Source organism: Acomys russatus, chromosome 6 (genome assembly GCF_903995435.1).
Source record: "Acomys russatus chromosome 6, mAcoRus1.1, whole genome shotgun sequence".
Lineage (NCBI taxonomy): Eukaryota > Metazoa > Chordata > Mammalia > Rodentia > Muridae > Acomys > Acomys russatus.
Window position 1 is genome coordinate 19781212 of NC_067142.1, and position 18309 is coordinate 19799520.

At 48.0% G+C, this 18309-nt stretch overlaps 1 protein-coding gene across 1 annotated transcript in view; it reads left to right on the forward strand.

Moving 5' to 3' along the window:
- Sctr (secretin receptor) overlaps positions 1-18309 on the forward strand; it is a 56507-nt gene that overhangs the window by 29121 nt on the left and 9077 nt on the right. The window contains exons 3-5 of the mRNA XM_051148194.1: positions 6302-6510; positions 8105-8237; positions 10562-10715. Of these exons, the coding sequence (XP_051004151.1) occupies positions 6302-6510; positions 8105-8237; positions 10562-10715 (496 nt within the window). The remainder of the gene's footprint in view (positions 1-6301; positions 6511-8104; positions 8238-10561; positions 10716-18309) is intronic.

The window sequence follows — 18309 nt, forward strand, 5'->3', positions numbered from 1 at the left end:
CCCTCCCCCCCTCCCCTCCCCCTCGCCCCCCTTCCTTCCCCAACCCCTTACATTCCCCTCCCTCTTCCCCTCTCCGTCCCTTTTCCTTCCCCACCCCTCCCCCTCCCCTCTCCCTACCATCCCCCTCTCCCTCCCCCTCCCTTCCCCTTTCCTTCCCCACCCCTCCCCCTCTTCCTCCCCCTCTCCCTCCCCCTCTTCCTCCTCCTCCCCTCCCCTTTCCTTCCCCGCCCCTCTCTCCCTCCCTTCCCCCTTTCTTCCTCCTTCCTTCTTTTCTTTTCTTTTTTTTTTTGGTGCCCTGGTGGACTCACACTGATAGAAAGACTAGGCACAGGTGCCCCTAAGCAGCAACAATGTCAAGGGCACCTATTTAGAGCAAAGATTGCCAGACTGTGGCCTTGGGCCAGGACCATCTTCCCCCAACCTTTGCAAACGAAGCTTTATTGGGACATAGCCAAGTCCATTAGCACCACAAGGCTGCTTCTGTGTGATAGGGACCGGGTGGTGGAGTAGTTGCCAGAGACTGTGTGGCCCTTTGAGCCTAAAATATTGACTGTCTGTCTCTTAATAGAAAGTGCTTGCTGTCAGCTGGGTAGAGGGGACAGCAAACAGGTGGCACTGCCAGGCTCCAAGGCGGGGAAAGTTAGTTTGACCCAGGATAGAGAGCTGGGATGTTCCTGGGCTCTGAGTCCTCTGGGGGCACTGGACAGCTGGAGACGTTAAAAGCCAAGGGAACAAGGGTCACAGAAAAATTCCTGGGAGTTGGGGTCATGCAGGGGTCAAATCTCATGGACATGGAATTGGGGCTGAAGGTCACTTGGTACTGAATAGGACAAATCTTTCTGCCAGGACACTGCACACAGTCAACCTGTGCCTTCCTGGGCTCCCACGTACCCGTGTAGGCATCGCTAGAACAGACAGGCACCCTCAGTGGTGAGGGCCTCTCTGTGCCAAGTTTTTTTTTTTTTCCCAAGACAGGGTTTCTCTATGTTATCTTGGCTGTCCTGGACTCGCTTTGTAGACCAGGCTGGCTTTGAACTTACAGCGATCTGCTTGCCTCTGCCTCCCAAGTGCTGGTATTAAAGGCGTGCGCCACCACGCCCAGCTCTGTGCCAAGTTTTAAACAGGAAGAAAGATCATAATGTAGTGGTTTGGGGCATGGATTTGAGATCTGGGATTACATACTGACAGGTTGACCCAAGACTGTGAAATTCCACAGATCTCTCTCTTTTTTTCTTTTTTCTTTTCTTTTTAACAGAGTCTCATATAGCTCAGGCTGGCTCCAACTTCCCTAAATAGGCCAGAGTGATCTAGAACTCCTGTCCCTCTGGCTCCGCCTTCAAAGTGCTGGAATTACAGGCATGCTACACCAAGCCTGATGTGTGTGGTGCTGAGACTTGTACTCAGAGCTTTGAACCTGCTAGGCAGGCTTTCTAATGATCTCTTTCTCCCTTTAGGAAGAGCGTGATCCAGTCCTACCAACCTGCCACTCCCTATTCCCCCTTCCCAGCCCCCAGAACGGCTCCCAGGCACAGCATTTCATTTTATCTCATTTCAGTTTATTAGGAAGGGTCTCGTGTCACCCAGGCTGGCCTCAAACTCCTTATGTAGCTGAGGTGACTGTGAACATCTAATCCTCCTGCCTCAGCCTCCCGAGTGTTGCATGACAGGAGTGTGCCACCATGCCCAGTTTATAAGGCACTAGGGTGCAGCTGAGCCACATCCCCAGCCCAATACAATTCTTTGGTGTCCTAAATGCTAGAGAGGTCATTAATTTTAGGCAACTGGCCTTCACGGCTCTTCTCTTCATTCCGGGGGTGGGGGGTGGGGTTGGCTTCAGGAACAGTTGTTTCAAGAGGTGAGCTCCACCGCACACAGTTGTCACCATGTAGAGGGTCTGATGCCAAAATGTCCTTAATTATTCAGAGTCAAACATACATACTTTCTCAAAGCTCCTTCCCCTGGACCTTACATAGGGAGTCTTGCCTTTCATCTTGTCGATAATTCTAATACACACACACACATACACACACACACACACACACACACACACACACACGTTTGTTTGTTTGCTTGTTTGTTTGTTTTTTCAAGACAGGGTTTCTGTATAGCCTTGGCTGTCCTGGACTCAATTTGTAGACCAGGCTGGACTCGAACTCACAGTGACCCACCTGCCTCTGCATCTCTGAGTGCTGGGATTAAAGGTGTGTGCCACCACACCTGCCTTCATTCTAATATTTTTCCCTAAGTTGTCCCCACTCTCCCACCCGACACACTCAGCTTCTCCTATGTACTTCAGGAGTACACAACCGATGGCACCCAGAAGCACCCTGATTCGTTAAGGAGCCTCTTAAAAAATAACACAGTTGGACTGACAACAGCCTAGGGACTTGGCCACTTATTCAGAACATTCTATTGGTGAAAGAGAAAACAGGTCCACTTTTTAATTTTGGAGGCTAACTCATATCTCAGAGTTTCTACCGTCTCATTCTGATGACTCACGCTGAAGAATAGATGGCACTGAGGGAAGTGACAGATGCCGAGGGTCCTCCGAATGCCAGACGTTTTAGAGACACTGCACCTATTAGCTTCTTCCTGTTTCCAACAAACCTGCAAGGGAGACGGTAGGACTCCCATTTTGTAGGTAAGGAATATGAGAAGTTACAAAAACGGATAAATAACAGGCTGGCCTTCTGGGTTTGGAAGCAAGTCTTGTTTCTCTTCTGTCTACTGCACGACACTGCGGCATTTGGACCATTCCAATCCTGAGGCCATTGCTGTGCAAAGTCATCAAGGTCCCCTGTGCAGTCCTTGTGCCTTAAAAACTTAATCCCCCCCTTTCAGTCACTTCACTAAACAGCACTTACCAAAATGCCAGGATATAAAAATACAAAAGGAAATGACAACTCGACTCAGAAACATCAAACCAAGGACTCTTACCTGCTGACACGTCTCCTTACCACTTTACTGCATTTATTTAGTTTTGGGGAGGGGGCCAGGGAGGGTTTGGCACCTGTGTCTCAGCTCAGGAGACCAGAGGACAACCTGCTGTAATCGGTTCTCTCCTTCCGCTATGTGGGGCCCCAGGACTGGACTCACAGCATCAGGTTTGTTGGCGAGTGTCTTTATTTGATGGTCAGCCTACCAGCCCACAAGCTTGTTCTTAATAAAGACAGGAAACAGAACCCCACGGATTGGCTGATATCCATTTTTTTCTGGAGACAAGGTCTTGTGTACCACAGCCTAGCCTCCAATTCACTATGCTGAATGGCTTTACAGATTTTTAAAAATATAATTATAAGATTGGATCACAGGATATATTAAGTCCAGGTCCCAGCGAAGACTCCCAGCATCTGAGATTCACTAAGAAAAATCTTTTGCACAGATAGCAAACTCCAGTGGCTGGCTTTACTTCCTTACTCAGGGTCTCGTGTAGTCAAACGTGGCTTTAACCTCTCCCTGTGGCTGGGAAGAGGCCTGAACCTTTATACTGCGACCTCCACCTGCTTGTGCCACCCCCCCTCTGGGGGACCCCACTGTATGAAGTGCTGGGAATGGAAGCCAGGGATTCACACAGTCTGGAAAAGCAGTCTGCAAACTGAGCCCCAGCCCTGCCTACCCGGTCATACTGATCACACACACACAATGGCCATCTGTTATAACTATATATATGTGTGTGTGTGTGTGTGTGTGTGTGTGTGTGTGTGATTTATATATATATATATATATATATATATATATATATATATATATAAATCTTTGCTTATTATCATGCACTGTGAATAGGTCCTGACTTCTTTAGAAACTCTCAGAAGACGTTAGCACTGGAATAACGTAAACCACACGCAGGCTTAAGGCAGTGTGCTTACCTAGCCCACCATTAGGTGCTGGAAATTCATCACAGTATTTCTGTAATGAGCACTTTTACAGAGCCAACAACAGAGGATAGAGGAGCCGCTCCCAAGCTTGATGTTGCACATACAGAAGAAATAAATGTAATCATAAAAATGCCTTTATAAACAAATATTTTTCTAACGGTCGCTGTCCCTCGGTGTCCTCATGGCATTGGTTCTGGGAACCCTGTGCATACCCAAATGCGAAGATACTAAAAATCTCTTGTATAAAGTTATGTAATATTTGCATAGCACTTACAAACATCCTTCTGCACACTTGAAGTCAGCTCTGGAGGACTCACACACTGAGTGCACTCTGGGTGCTCTAGAAATAGCTGCACTGTGCTCCCCAGGGAAGAAGGGCCAGGGTCAATGTCTGCGCATGCTCAGGATAGAAAAAAGTTAAATTTTTTTTTTTTTTTTTTTTGCAGTTACTTATTCTATGTTAGAGGCATGTGCCATGGCATATGTGTGGGGGTCAGAGGACAATTTGCAACTTGGCCCTCTCCTTCCTCTGTGTGGATCCCAGGGATAGAGCTCAGAGCATGGGCCTTTGGTGCTAAGTGTCTGCTAAGCGACCTCTCCAGCCCAGAAACAGCTCCCCGGACCAGTATTCTAAAACTGTGCTTCCTTGACTATGTGGGCATAGAACCTGTGGCTATGGAAGGCTGACTCAGTTTCTTAGGATTAACCCCTGGAGTGCCCGGCTGCGGCTGCAGCTGCGTTGGTAACATGTTTGTCTAGCATGCTGGAAGCTCTGGCTTTCATCCCTGGCACTGTGAAAACTGGGCAGGGTGGCACACAGTGGTAAGAAGATTGAGTAGTTCAAGCTCACCACCAGCTACACGCCAAGCCTGCGGCCAGAAGAAATGTCTGTCTCAAAGGCTCTAGGTCGCTATGTAGCTCTATGTTCTTTGCCTGAAAAATCGAACCAGTTTTCACCCCCACCTGGAAGTAGTATTATTAATTTTTAATGTTTGTCAATTTTTTAATATTATCACTGCTTTATTATTGTTAATATTATCACTATTTTAATGTTCATTTCCTTGACCCTCTTTTAAGACCATTATATAATTCATTTTTTCTGAGCCTAAATGTAGGTGTTATTTAATTTTTTGTTTAATAATCTTTTCTACTGCAATGTTTTTGCATCAAACAGTGTGAAGTGGCTGCTGAGCAAGTAAATGTCTGTCTGGTCGCATCAATAGTAACGTAGGACACAGGTCGGAGGTCATGTTCTTCCTGGTCTGGTCTGGACAGTGTTGAGGTTCTTGTCGTCACTGTCATTTAAAAATATCTATTTTACATCAGGAGATGGTGGCACACGCCTTTAGTCCCAGTACTCAGGAGGGAGAAGCAGGCGGATCTGAGTTCGAGGCCAGCCTGGTCTACGGTTTGAGTTTCAGGACAGCTGGGACCACACAGAGAAAGCCTGCCTTGAAAAACCAAAACTGATTTCATTTTTACTTGTGGGTACTGGTACGTGTATGTGCACATGCGTCGGTGCCACAGAACCCCAGGATCTGGTGCTGGTTACAGGTGACTGTGAACTGCCTGGCATTGATGCTGGAAGCAAATGCAGGCCTTCCGCAAGAGAGGCAAGAACTCCTGAGTACTGAGCCATCAGTCCAGGCCTCTGTGTATCTTACCAACAAAGCACCCTTTTAATTGAACTAAATAGTGATGGCTGTGGACAGAGGTCAAATCCAGGCACTGAACGCTGAGAAGACAAATGAAGGGCAATGCCAGAAGAGATTTATTTGAAAGTGACAGAGCACTGTATACAATCTTATAACTTTCAACATAGGACACACTTCATTTAGAAGACTAATTCATTTTAGGTGGTTCTAGAAAGAAAAAGAAAGAAAGAAAGAAAGAAAATAGGTGGAATACAAAAATTAGCTACTTTGAGTGCTACTTTAGAAGATTCTGGATGGGTCTGATGGTGCACACCTTTGGTGCCGAGACTTAGAAGGTAGAGGCAGTTGGACCAGAAGTTCAAGGGCATCTTCAGTTATGTTATGGGTTCAAAGCCAGCCTGGAATATATGATACTCTGTGTCTCAAGACAAAAAAAAAGGGGGTGTTAGTGGTGTAGTTAATTTGGAGGAGTGCTTGCCCAGCATGCATAGAGCCCTGGGTTTGGTTCCCAGCACCATATAAGCCAGGCATGGCAGCACACACTTGTAACCCAAGCACTTGGGAAGTGGAGGCAGGGAAAATCCGGAGCTCAAGGTTACCCACACAAGAAGTTTGAGGCCAGCCTGATATACATGAAACCCTTTCTCAAAAAAAAAAACAAACGTTTTTTTTTTTTTCTTGTGTTTTGCATTGTTGTGTGCCAAATGATGATTTCCTCCAAAGCCTTAAGTTCAAAGAATTCATAGTGCTGGTAAGAGGACCTACCAACAGGCATTGGAACAGTGGTCAAGGTCGTCGGGGCCAGTGCTGCCTCAAGCTGGCATCGTGGGACGCAGAAGGGCCTGGTGGGCAGGTAGGGCTGACCTGCGTCTCTCTCTGCAGCACGCATACCTGCTGAAGCTCAAGGTCATGTACACTGTAGGCTACAGCTCCTCCTTGGCCATGCTCCTGGTCGCCCTCAGCGTCCTGTGCTCTTTCCGGTGAGAATATACTGCCCTCCCTGCAGTCTCCCTTAGCCCTCAGGGACACAGTCCCCAAGTCTCCCCCTCATTACCCAGAATGGGAAGGGGGGAGGTGCGGGTGGGCTGCCTGGCCCCCTTCTCGTTAAGTTCGGGGTAGCTATAAATGTGGCTCAACACAAAAGTGGAAATTTAAAACATGTTGTGTTGGGGTTTTTTTATAACTCAAAAAAAAGGAGTAAATTTTGCAGATGACAATGTGCTATTACAATATCATGGACCACAAATGTATGTAAGCATACATATGCCCTCAAATCCAGGAGGCTGTGGTTGGACACCTCTGGATTTAATGTGTTTCAAGACAATTCTTCATCCAGAGAAGCTAAAAGATTGAACACCCCCTATTCAAAGCCCTCATTCTGGGGATTGGGGCATGGCTCAGTTGGCAGCGTACCTGCCTAGCGAGCACAAGGCCCTGGGGTCAGTCCTTTGCACTGCATAAGATGGACACGGGGACACATGCCTGTGGCCACCCTAGGCGGAGGTGGTAGGATCAGAAATTCATAGGCGTCCTTGACTACCTAGGCAACTGGAGGCCAGGGTAGGCTGCATATGATCCTACCGTAAAATAAAGTAAAATAAAATAATGGCAGAGAGGACCGGTAACAAACTTACAGTCCCCAGAACACAGGAGAAAATTCGGGAGCTGGTAGAGGTGGTTGGTCAGGGCAAAAGACATGTTGGTGTTACAAAACTAGTGATGTGTTACTCTGCTCTGGTCTGGTCTATTCTATTCTGCGTCACGGTATCGCCGTGTAGCCTCTACTAGCCTAGAGCTTAAGATGATCCCTCTGCCTCCACCACCACAGTGCTAGAATGACAGGCATGCACCACCATGTCTGGCTCTCTCTACTTTTGTAACTTCAGGACAGCACAGGGTTGCCCCGGGCACCCAGGGACCTGCACCCTCACTGCAGGCTCTGCTAACATAAGAGAGATGGAGGCCGAGGGCAGGGGCAGGTGGACCTGTGTGAGCAGCAGCCCCTCTTTCCGTGATTTTGCAGCCCCACGTTCTCTCTGACAGGAGGCTGCACTGCCCTCACTGCAGGCTCTGCTAACATAAGAGAGATGGAGGCCGAGGGCAGGGGCAGGTGGACCTGTGTGGCAGCAGCAGCCCCTCTTCCGTGATTTTGCAGCCCCACGTTCTCTCTGACAGGAGGCTGCACTGCACTCTCACTGCAGGCTCTGCTAACATAAGAGAGATGGAGGCCGAGGGCAGGGGCAGGTGGACCTGTGTGAGCAGCAGCCCCTCTTTCCGTGATTTTGCAGCCCCACGTTCTCTCTGACAGGAGGCTGCACTGCACCCTCACTGCAGGCTCTGCTAACATAAGAGAGATGGAGGCCGAGGGCAGGGGCAGGTGGACCTGTGTGAGCAGCAGCCCCTCTTTCCGTGATTTTGCAGCCCCACGTTCTCTCTGACAGGAGGCTGCACTGCACCCTCACTGCAGGCTCTGCTAACATAAGAGAGATGGAGGCCGAGGGCAGGGGCAGGTGGACCTGTGTGAGCAGCAGCCCCTCTTTCCGTGATTTTGCAGCCCCACGTTCTCTCTGACAGGAGGCTGCATTGCACTCGCAACTACATCCACATGCACCTGTTTGTGTCCTTCATCCTGCGCGCCCTGTCCAACTTCATCAAGGATGCTGTGCTCTTCCCCTCGGACGACGTCACCTACTGTGATGCCCACAGGGTAGGTAACATGCCTATGGGTCCTAGACTCACCTTGGAGAGGACCAAGCCCTGTAGCTCCCTGTCCTTGCAAGCCACCCATTAAGATTACACAGATGCTCCTGGTAACAAGTGTTGCTGGCAGGACACGGAAGTTCTAGGAGGGTCCATAAGGCTCTGCAGCCATGGAGATACGATGTAAGCCATGTGTATCAGAATCAGTAAAGATCACCTTTAGTTCCCAGTGCCTGGAGTGGACCAGCCACCCTAGGTCTGTGGTGAGACCTCTCTTATCTGGACTCTGCCAACTCCCAGCTATAGACAATGGGAACGTTTGGGGGAAGTTGCCTGGTTACTGGAGAAAAAAAGGAAGAAAGGAAAGAAAGAAAGAAAGAAAGAAAGAAAGAAAGAAAGAAAGAAAGAAAGAAAAGAAAGAAAAGAAGAGAAAGAAAGAAAGAAAGAAAGAAAGAAAGAAAGAAAGAAAGAAGAAAGAACGAAAAAGCAAGTTTGCCCTTGAATGTCTGTGATCATTTTGCTAAGTCTGGCCCATTTTCTCCCTTCCATTGTGCAGATGCCACCCCCTCTGTGTGCCACCCGGGCACTCTAACTGCTCACCATAAGCAGCTCACCGATGACACAGCCCTAGTGCTCCATGTCCCTGTGGTGTCATGAAGGGTGCAGTGCCCCCTCCTGTCTGTTCTCCTCTGCTGTGGCCCTTCCACCTCAGGCTTTCACCTCAGGGTTGCAGTATGGGTGCTGCGACTCCAGCTTTCATGCCCACATTCTGGCCAAGGAAGAAGGTTACAAACTAAACTTTTTTTCTCTCATTTTGAGAGGCTTTGCTTTTTTATTTCTCTCCCAGAAAGTATGTACACACACACACACACACACACTCACTCTCTCTCTCTCTCTCTTTCTCTCTCTCATACACATATACAAAAACCCACACTCACACACTCACACAAACATACACAAATACACTCACATACATACTAACACATATACACACAGGCAGACACATTCATACACTCACACACATAAACACACACACAGGCATACACATACACACACTCTGATAAACACATACATATAGGCATGCAAACACACCCACATACACAAATGCACACACATACATACTAACACATACACACACAAGCATGCACATACACACACTCACATAAGCAAACATACGCACAGGCACACGAACACACACGTATACACAAACACACTCACATACATACTAACACATACACACATAGGCAGGCACATACACTCACACACATAAACACATATACACAGGCACGCACATACACACTCACACACATAAACACATACTCACTAGGCATGGTGGTGCACACCTTTAATCCCAGCACTCAGGAAGCAGAGGCAGGCAGATTTATGTGAGTTTGAGGCCAGCCTGGTTTACAAAAGTGAGTCCAGGACAACCAAGGATACACAGAGAAACTCTGTCTCGAAAAACCAAAGGAAAAAAATGCACACACACACACACACACACACACACACACACATACACATGCACACAGATTCACACATACACACACATGCACACACACACCTGTGTATGTGTACACACACACACACACACACACACACACACACACACACACACAGGCTCTGAAGAGGAAAGGCAGTTTTAGTAACTTTGACTCGGCACCCTTTCTCTCCCTAGGCTATAGTACCTCCTTGGGAATATTGGTTTTGGTCACTACTAGATGGTTTTCTCTGAAGGAGAGAAGTGTCTTCCTCATCACAGCTCAGGGCCAGTTCACAATTGGAATCCACTTCCTGACTCTGACAGCTCCTAGGCCATCTTGACTGACCCCACTAGGCCTGGTCTCCTGACCAATAAAGGCTTCAGGAGAACCCTTGAGTGTGTTTAATCCTCTGCGTATGTGTGTGCGCATGTGCGTGTGCATGTATGTACATTTGTGTGAGGATACAGGACAAGCTCAGGTGCCCTTCCTCAAACTGCCTCATTTATTTTTGGAGACAGGGTCCGTGCCTGGAACCCACCAAACATGTCACAGGGATTGGTCAGCGAGCCCCGGGGGATCTACCTGTCCCCTCCCTAGTGCTGGGATTGCAAACATACACTACTCTATCTGACTTTTTAAAAAATGTGGCATCGGGAATCAAACTCGGGTCCTCGTGCTTGCCCAGCAAACACTTTACCCGCTGAGCCATCTCCACAGTCCCGTGGAGACAGTCATACTCCCTCTCTCCAGGTTCACTCCGGGCCTGCCCCCTGCCTCCTCCAGTGCAGTGCTGCTCTCCCTGGGAGGCTCGCCGTCGCCCAGCCCGGGCTCACGTGCCTATCTCTTCCAGGCGGGCTGCAAGCTGGTCATGCTCTTCTTCCAGTACTGCATCATGGCCAACTACGCGTGGCTGCTGGTGGAGGGCCTCTACCTTCACACGCTCCTTGCCATCTCCTTCTTCTCAGAAAGGAAGTGCCTGCAGGCGTTTGTGCTCCTTGGATGGGGTATGTCTGCCCATGGTGCTCCCTACGTGTGTGGTGTGCAGGGAGGATGGTTCGTTGCGAGTTAGGAGGGTTTGGCTTCTGGTTGCAGTTCTATCCTTCCACCCATCAGTCCAGTCACCAAACCATCCACTGTGCATCCATTCCATGCACCCATCCACGCATCCACCCATGCACCCATGCATCCATCCACCAACCCATTCATGCATCAGTCCATGCATCAGTCCATGCACCCACCCATGCACCCGTCCACGCATCCACCCATGCACCCATGCATCCATCCACCAACCCATTCATGCATCAGTCCATGCATCAGTCCATGCACCCACCCATGCACCCACCCATGCACCCATGCATCCATCCACCAACCCGTTCATGCATCCACCCATGCACCCATGCAGCCATCCACCAACCCGTTCATGCATCCACCCATGCACCCATGCAGCCATCCACCCACTCACCCATGCACTCATATGTACACACATACACCCCCCCACATGCACAGTATGAAAAAAAAAAAAAGAAAGAAAAAGAAACCAGAGTTTAGTGTCTAGTCCCAGATTCACACTTAACTAATTTAGGTAATCTCTGGCAAGTTGCTGGATAATTAACCCTCTAGCCACAGGTTCCTTGTCTTTCAAATGTGAAATAAGAGCTGTAATTTAGCTTCAGTGGAATTCTGGGCATCCTGAGCTGTTTCCAGTTCTATTCTGCCCTGCGCTTGCCCCACCTTCCAAACATGACCCATTCTTGTGTCCTCTCTATGGGGGTCTGGAATCAAGAAAGATGGTTCAGACAGACTTCAATTATAAAGGAAACCAACTGGCTCATGTGCACATGTGTGTGTGAGCACGCACAAGTGTGCATGTGCGCACACACGCTCACGCACACACACACACACACACACAACAGACATTGTCCCACCATTCCCTGCACTGCTCTGCAGTTCCTTCTAATTGAGCCGCATGAACCTCATACACATGACTGAGGCAACCACAGGGGTCTGAGAGACTGTGCTGTACCGATGGCCACAAGCCACTCAAACTACCTGGTTTCCAACGGAAGTTCAGGATTAAGTTTCCTGGTAGCAAGCCAGTCAGGTAAAGACCCTGGTGTGTATTTTTCTGGTCTCCTTTCTGATCAGGGAAAACAACTTGCATTTCTTGAGCACATACTGAATTCCCAGCTGTGGGCTCAGGACTTTACCTTGGTCATTTGATCAATCCACCAACCTCTGTCAGGGATGGGACATGTATGTTCAACCGGCTCTCAAAACAAGGGTGGATCCAGGGTGCTTGCCAGTAATGAACATCCATCCACCCACCTACTCAGTCACTTATGGGCCCAAATATCTGTCTATCCATCCGTCCACTCACTTATGAACACAGTATATGTCCACCTGCTCATATACACACATATGCCCATAGACCTGTCCACATATCCACACACCTCCCCTATCTAGCCATCTATCTAGGCATCATGTATGAACTCAAACCCATCCATCCATCTGTCCACCCGCCCACCTGTCTACCCATCCATTGTCCTTTTGATTTATCATATATGTAAGTAGCCTCACGGTTCCAGGTAGAGTCAGAGTGACTCCTGGGAGTGACTTACAGCATCATTTGGACTCTCCATGCCTTTAACTAATTAAGAAATATCCCTGCAGGGAAAGCCTTCTTCTGATGTTTCTTTTTGTCTAACTCCTACAGGCTAGAATCTTGTCTGTCCATCAGATCAGCAGTAGGGGTGGGGGGCTGGCAAACACACTGCACCCTTCTAATTCTTCAGAGTTTCAGCCTATTTAGCACATGACCCTTGACCAGCAGGGCCTTGCAGGGCTCTACAGATGTCTGCATGGGCAAGCAGTCCTGTAGGGGACCAGGGGGCTTGTCTTTGACCGCCCAAAGCACCTGATTTTCAATGTGGCTCTGATGGCTTCCCAGCCCTAATCTGTCAGGATTGGAGAAATCTACAAGATCGGTCAGGACCCTGACTGACTAAACACCAAGCAGATCGTTGTGTTCAGAGATTACCAAAATACAGGCATTAAGGCTGGGGGTGAGGTTCAGTGGGTAGAGCTCTTGCCTTCCATTCACGAAGCCCTCTGTGTTCAACACCTGGGACTACATTAACATGGTGGTGCACACCTGTAACCCCGGGATCATTAATACAAGCATACAAGCTCATTTTCATAGCCACACAGTGAGTTCAAGGACAGTCTGAGCTAAATGAGACTTGTCACACACACACACACACACACACACACACACACACACACACACACACACACACATTCTAAAACAACATAAAGATTACTAACACCAGATTACCAATGTCATCACCCAAAGGATGTGTTTCATCATCTATGCTATAAAGTAGAAAAACCTTATTTTAGCCTTTCTCATTTGCAGATTTCTATTCCCCCCAGGGGTGTACCCTTATGACCTCCTGTCTTTGTACTCCATTTTTAGAGAGCTCTAAGCATATAGTAGAGGGAGTCACTGAATCTGTAACCTGTTCTCCCGGCTAGTTAGAGTTTGTCAATTTTCTCTGTTTACCCTACACCAATTACACTCTTTGAGTTTGCTCAGGGGCAGATACTCCAAGAAGATTCCTGGAGTAATGGCCTCATCTAGCTATGTGCTTATCTGTGCTTAATGATCTCCGGGGTTATAAGGATGATTTCCAAATAGGGCCAGATAAAGTTAACTTTAGGATTTTCCTGGAAAGACTCAGACGCAGACATAATTTTCTCAGGAAAAGACATAAAATGAAACATAACACAGAAAGCCACCAAGCATGCAATGTGCAGAGACCACAACTCAGAAGTGAGAGAGAAAAATGACCGTGACGGCAGCGTTCGCTTCAGCTTTGCTGGAACTGTGCCAAACAGCTGGGCTGGCGTCACAACTTTCGCTGTTTCCAGTGCATATGACTGTGCGAGGTACTGAACTTGCCAAGTGCTAGGCTGGCTAGTGATCGGGCCGCAGGACCTTGCCTCTCTCTGCCTCTCCAGGGCTAGGATTACAAGCATACACCACTGCACACAGCTTTTTAAAAAATGAGTTTTGGGACTTGAACTCAGGCCCTCAAGCTGGCGAGACAAACATTTTACCAACCAAATTATCCCCAGCCCTTATCTGATATGTCTAAACAGCATGGCCCTCTTTCTTGCTCGGTCCATCTTAAACAGTATTGGTTGTCTTCTTCTGATAGAAGGTAAGGATGGAAAACTCCTCATCCACACCCATATTCCTCATCACTGCTTTTCACTGTTGTGGGGCAAGCCCAGTATTCATTTGCATATTCAGCATGTACATTATCTGAGCTGTGAACATACTGTTTACTGCTGGGCCAAGTAGTATGCAAAGTTTTTGTTCTCTATGTATTTAACATTTTATTTTTCCTGGAGTTCTATTTTATTTGTACATCATCATCATCATTATTATTATTATTATTATTATTACCCTTTGAGCCTAGGCAGTGTAACTTATAGTTTACAGATAATCATGTGTCTGTCTCCCTCCTCCTCCTCCTTCGCCTTCCCCTCCCCCACCAGTTTTATGTTGTTTCTCCTTGGTACTTTTTTTTCGGGGGGGGGGGGGTGGACGGTTTCAAGACAGGGTCTCTCTGTGTAGCTTTGGCTGCCTTGGACTCACCTTGTAGACCAGGCTGGCCTCGAACTCACTGCGATCCGCCTGCCCCTGCCTCCCGAGTGCTCGGATTAAAGGCATGCACCACCATGCCCAGCTCTCCTTAGTGCTTTTAAGAATTAAAAAAATTCTTAATTTTAATTTTTTGATTGTATGTATCTCTGTGTGTCTGACTGTGGCTTTGTGTTTGTGGGTACCAGTACCTGTGGAGGGCAGAAGAGGTCATCGAATGCCCTGGAGATGGTGTTACAGGCAGTTGTGAGTCAACCAACTTGGTGCTGGGAACTGAACTGGGTGCTTTCAAAGAGCAGCATGTACTCTTAACTTTCCAGTCATCTCTTCAGCTCCTCTCCCTCCTTTGTGCACTTAACTAACAAGTGCCCCTCCTAGAATGCCCTCCTCTGACTCTTCCGTTAGTCTGAATGTCCACACCTAGGCAGGGTCCTGTTCTCTATGAGATGGAAAGCCAGGAGGCCAATCAGACTACTTCTACTAATTCTTTCAAATCCTCTGAAAAACCCTTCGGTCCTATTTTCCAAATCATTAAGTGCAACAGGAGGTATCTAAGTTCTTACACAGTTTGACAACCTGAATTTGGTGTTTGTGTGGTGTGGAGTGTACAGTGTGTGTGTGCACATGTATGTAGAAGTCAAAGGTCCATGTCAAGTGTCTTCCATTCTCATATCCGTCTTCTCTTTTGAGATGGGGGTCTCTCCCTGGACCCCGATTGGCTAGGGGACAGGGAAGCCCAGGGCTGGGCCTGTGCCTGCCTCCCCTCTCTGAGTGCTGAGGCACCTATAACCATGCATAGCTTTTTAAAATCTTTTAAAGATACATTTACTTTTATTTTATGTGTATACGTGTTTGCTTTCATGTATGTATGTGTGCCATGTGCATACCTGGTGTCCACAGAGGCCAGAATTGGGCATCAGGCCCCCTGGAACTGGTGTAACAAACAGCTGTAGGTCACTATGTGGGTGCTGGGACCAGAATCCAGGTTCTCCACAAGAGCAGCACGTGCTCCTAACTACTGAACCCTCTCTCCAGCTCCCTATGGTGCTGGGGATACAAACTCAGGGTCGCATGCTTGTGTCGTTTTATGGCATAAGCTCATCTCTCCAGCAATTTTTTTTTTGAAAAGTAATTAGTCAGAGAGCTGTTATCTAAAGATTAGTTTTTTTGTTTTTGTTTTTTTTAATTCCAGCATTAGAGCTGTATTTCAATGGTATAGTATTTGCCTAGCATGCTAAAGGTCCTGAGTGTGTGTTTGTTTTTCGAGGCAGAATTTCTCTGTGTAGCCTTGGCTGTCCTGGACTCGCTTTGTAGACCAGGCTGGCCTCGAACCCACAAAGATCCACCTGCCTCTGCCTCTCCGAGTGCTGGGATTACAGGTGTGTGCCAAGGTGCCAGCTTCTAGGTCCTGTGTTTAATCCCCATACTACAAAAACATAATTAAGTAGAGGTGAGAGGTGTTTCTGTGTTTTCAGCTGTCATAGGCTGTACAGTGATTCGGTGTTGCCCCTGCCCTCCCCGACCTTTAATTGTCCTTTCATCTACTGGTGCACGTCTCCATTTCTTTTTCTTGCTGCTTTTGTTTTTGTTTTGAGATAGGAACTTCCTATCTAGCCCAGGCTGACTTTGAATGTGCCATCCCCCTGCTTCAGTTTCCTCCAGGCTGCAATTATAGGTCCTTGTTTCTTTTGAATGTGGATTTAATGTATGTGTGTGCACACACATTTGAGTGTGTGTGGTGTGATGTGTAAGGCGGGACAGAGGGCAACTTGTGGGAGTTGATTGTCTTCTCCTGACATATGGGTCCCTGGGGTGCCACTCACTGAGCTATCCCACCAGAACACAGCCTTGATTTGGAGAGTGTTCCTAGGCTCTCTCTCAGATCCTTTCTTTTTGCCCTGGCTTCATTCTCTCTGCAGAAAGTCTTTTCACTCGATACAACCTCTCTTTTTCTAAGTTTCTTGCTCTGCCTTCCACAGTTCTGTTTGTTTATTCTGCATTCTGGGGGAGCCTAGTCTTTATCTTCCAACTCCTCTACTGAGTGTTTATTCTGGAAATGGCATGTTCACTTCTCTGTCCTTTCTTGTTCCCTGGATGCTCCAGGTTGGCCACATCCTGCTGTCCTCTGTAGATGTAATCTGCCCCGTCTCTCCAGGGGTCTCCCTCGGGCTGTTTTGTTCAAGCTCCTGCTGTTCCATGCACTGTCTGTTTCCTCTCACTTCCTTTTCTCTGACTGCTTTGTTTCTAGCTTTTGATGTAAGCTGATGTCTGTGACCTTGGCTCTCTGGTCACGGTTAGGAATGAGTCACTCCAGGGTTGATGGAAAGCTGTTTCCCCTGGGAGACTGGCCTGGAAGTGGCTACTATATTGGAGGGTCTTCAGCTATTTCTAGGCCTGGTTTTTTTTAAAATAATTTCTTTGTTTAGCCTGCATGTATGTCTGTGTAAGGGTGTCATATCTTGGAGTTACAGATAGTTGTGAACTGCCATGTAGGTGCTGGGAATTGAACCCAGGTCCTCTGGAAGAGCAGTCAGTGCTCTTAACCACTGAGCCATCTCTCCAGCCCCCTCTAGGCCTGTTTTTAAAAGTTGTATTTATTTGTTTATTTTGTGTGTGTGTGTGTGTGTGTGTGTGTGTGTGTGTGTGTGTGTGTTGTGCATGCATGTACACATGCCACAATACATATGTAGAGGCGAGGTAACAGTTTGTGAGTGTTGGTTCTTGAGTCCAGGGATCAGACTTAGGCTGTGAGGCTCGGTGGCAAATGCCTTTACCCAACAAGCTATCTCAGCAGCCCTATTTCTAGGCCTTTTGTCCAGGGTCATTCAGTTTATCCTGAAAAGCATCCCTTAATGCCTTTGGCTGTAGTCACAGGGTCAGAGTGAGGTAGAGCTTGGCCTATTAGAGATCTAAGAATGAAGTAGCCTGGGTGTCTGGCCTCCCTCTCCCCCATCCACTGTATACACCAGGAAATCTGTTAGAATCATTGTGTGAGCCACACTGAAGAACTAAGCAAGCTACCTGTGAGACTGAAACAGAACAGGAGTATGACTCAGTTCCAGGAGTGTGAGGCCACTGACCGACGCAGTGAAACTTCGTCTCTTAAAAAAAAAAAAACAAAAAAAAACGATAGTAGAATGCTGGCCTAGCATGCACAAAGTCCCAAGTTCAGTCTCTTGTACCCAGCATGGAGCTGTACACCTGTCATCCCAGCACCCAAGAAGTAGAGGCGAGAAAATCAGGAGTTCAAGGTTATCCTCAGTTACACATTGACTTCCGGGCCAGCCTGGGCTACACGAGACCCTGTCTCAAACAAACGTACAGCAGAGCAAAGGGCCAGATCTGATAGTGTAGGCCTGGGTGCCACCTTTGTATGTGGCTCCTGAGAACTCAGACTCGGGTGCTCGTAATTGGAAAATAAACATTCTCACCCACTAAACCACCGCCGCCCCTCCCCCCCCCAACCTTCGACACACAGCCCAGTGGGCGTGGTTTGTACAGGTCAATACTTTAACAAAGTTAATGGTTTTTCTATTAGCTACATTCTCCGTATGCCCCACTCTGCCAGGCATATCCCCTTTCAAACCAAGGCCTCCCCAAATTGCATCCACGTGCCTTCGCTCCCTTCCGGAAGTCCTCAAGAAGCCTGGCCCAAGACTCTGGGAGTATCCTAACCCCAAATGGCTTTCAAGTTCTTGGTGCATTACCAGAACCCTGGAAGCACGTGGCTGCGCACCGATAACAAGATACAGGGGTTTCCATGGCAACCAAGCCTTGTCATCCGCTTGGTGCCAGGACAAGGATCCATGTCCGCTCACTGTGCCTGTGTTGAAGTCATGAGCCCTCTCTTCCCCTACCTGTGTTGGTTGCTTATCTCACTGCTGTGGCAAAATCCTGGGCAGAAGCAACTTTTAAAAAGCCGGTTTGTT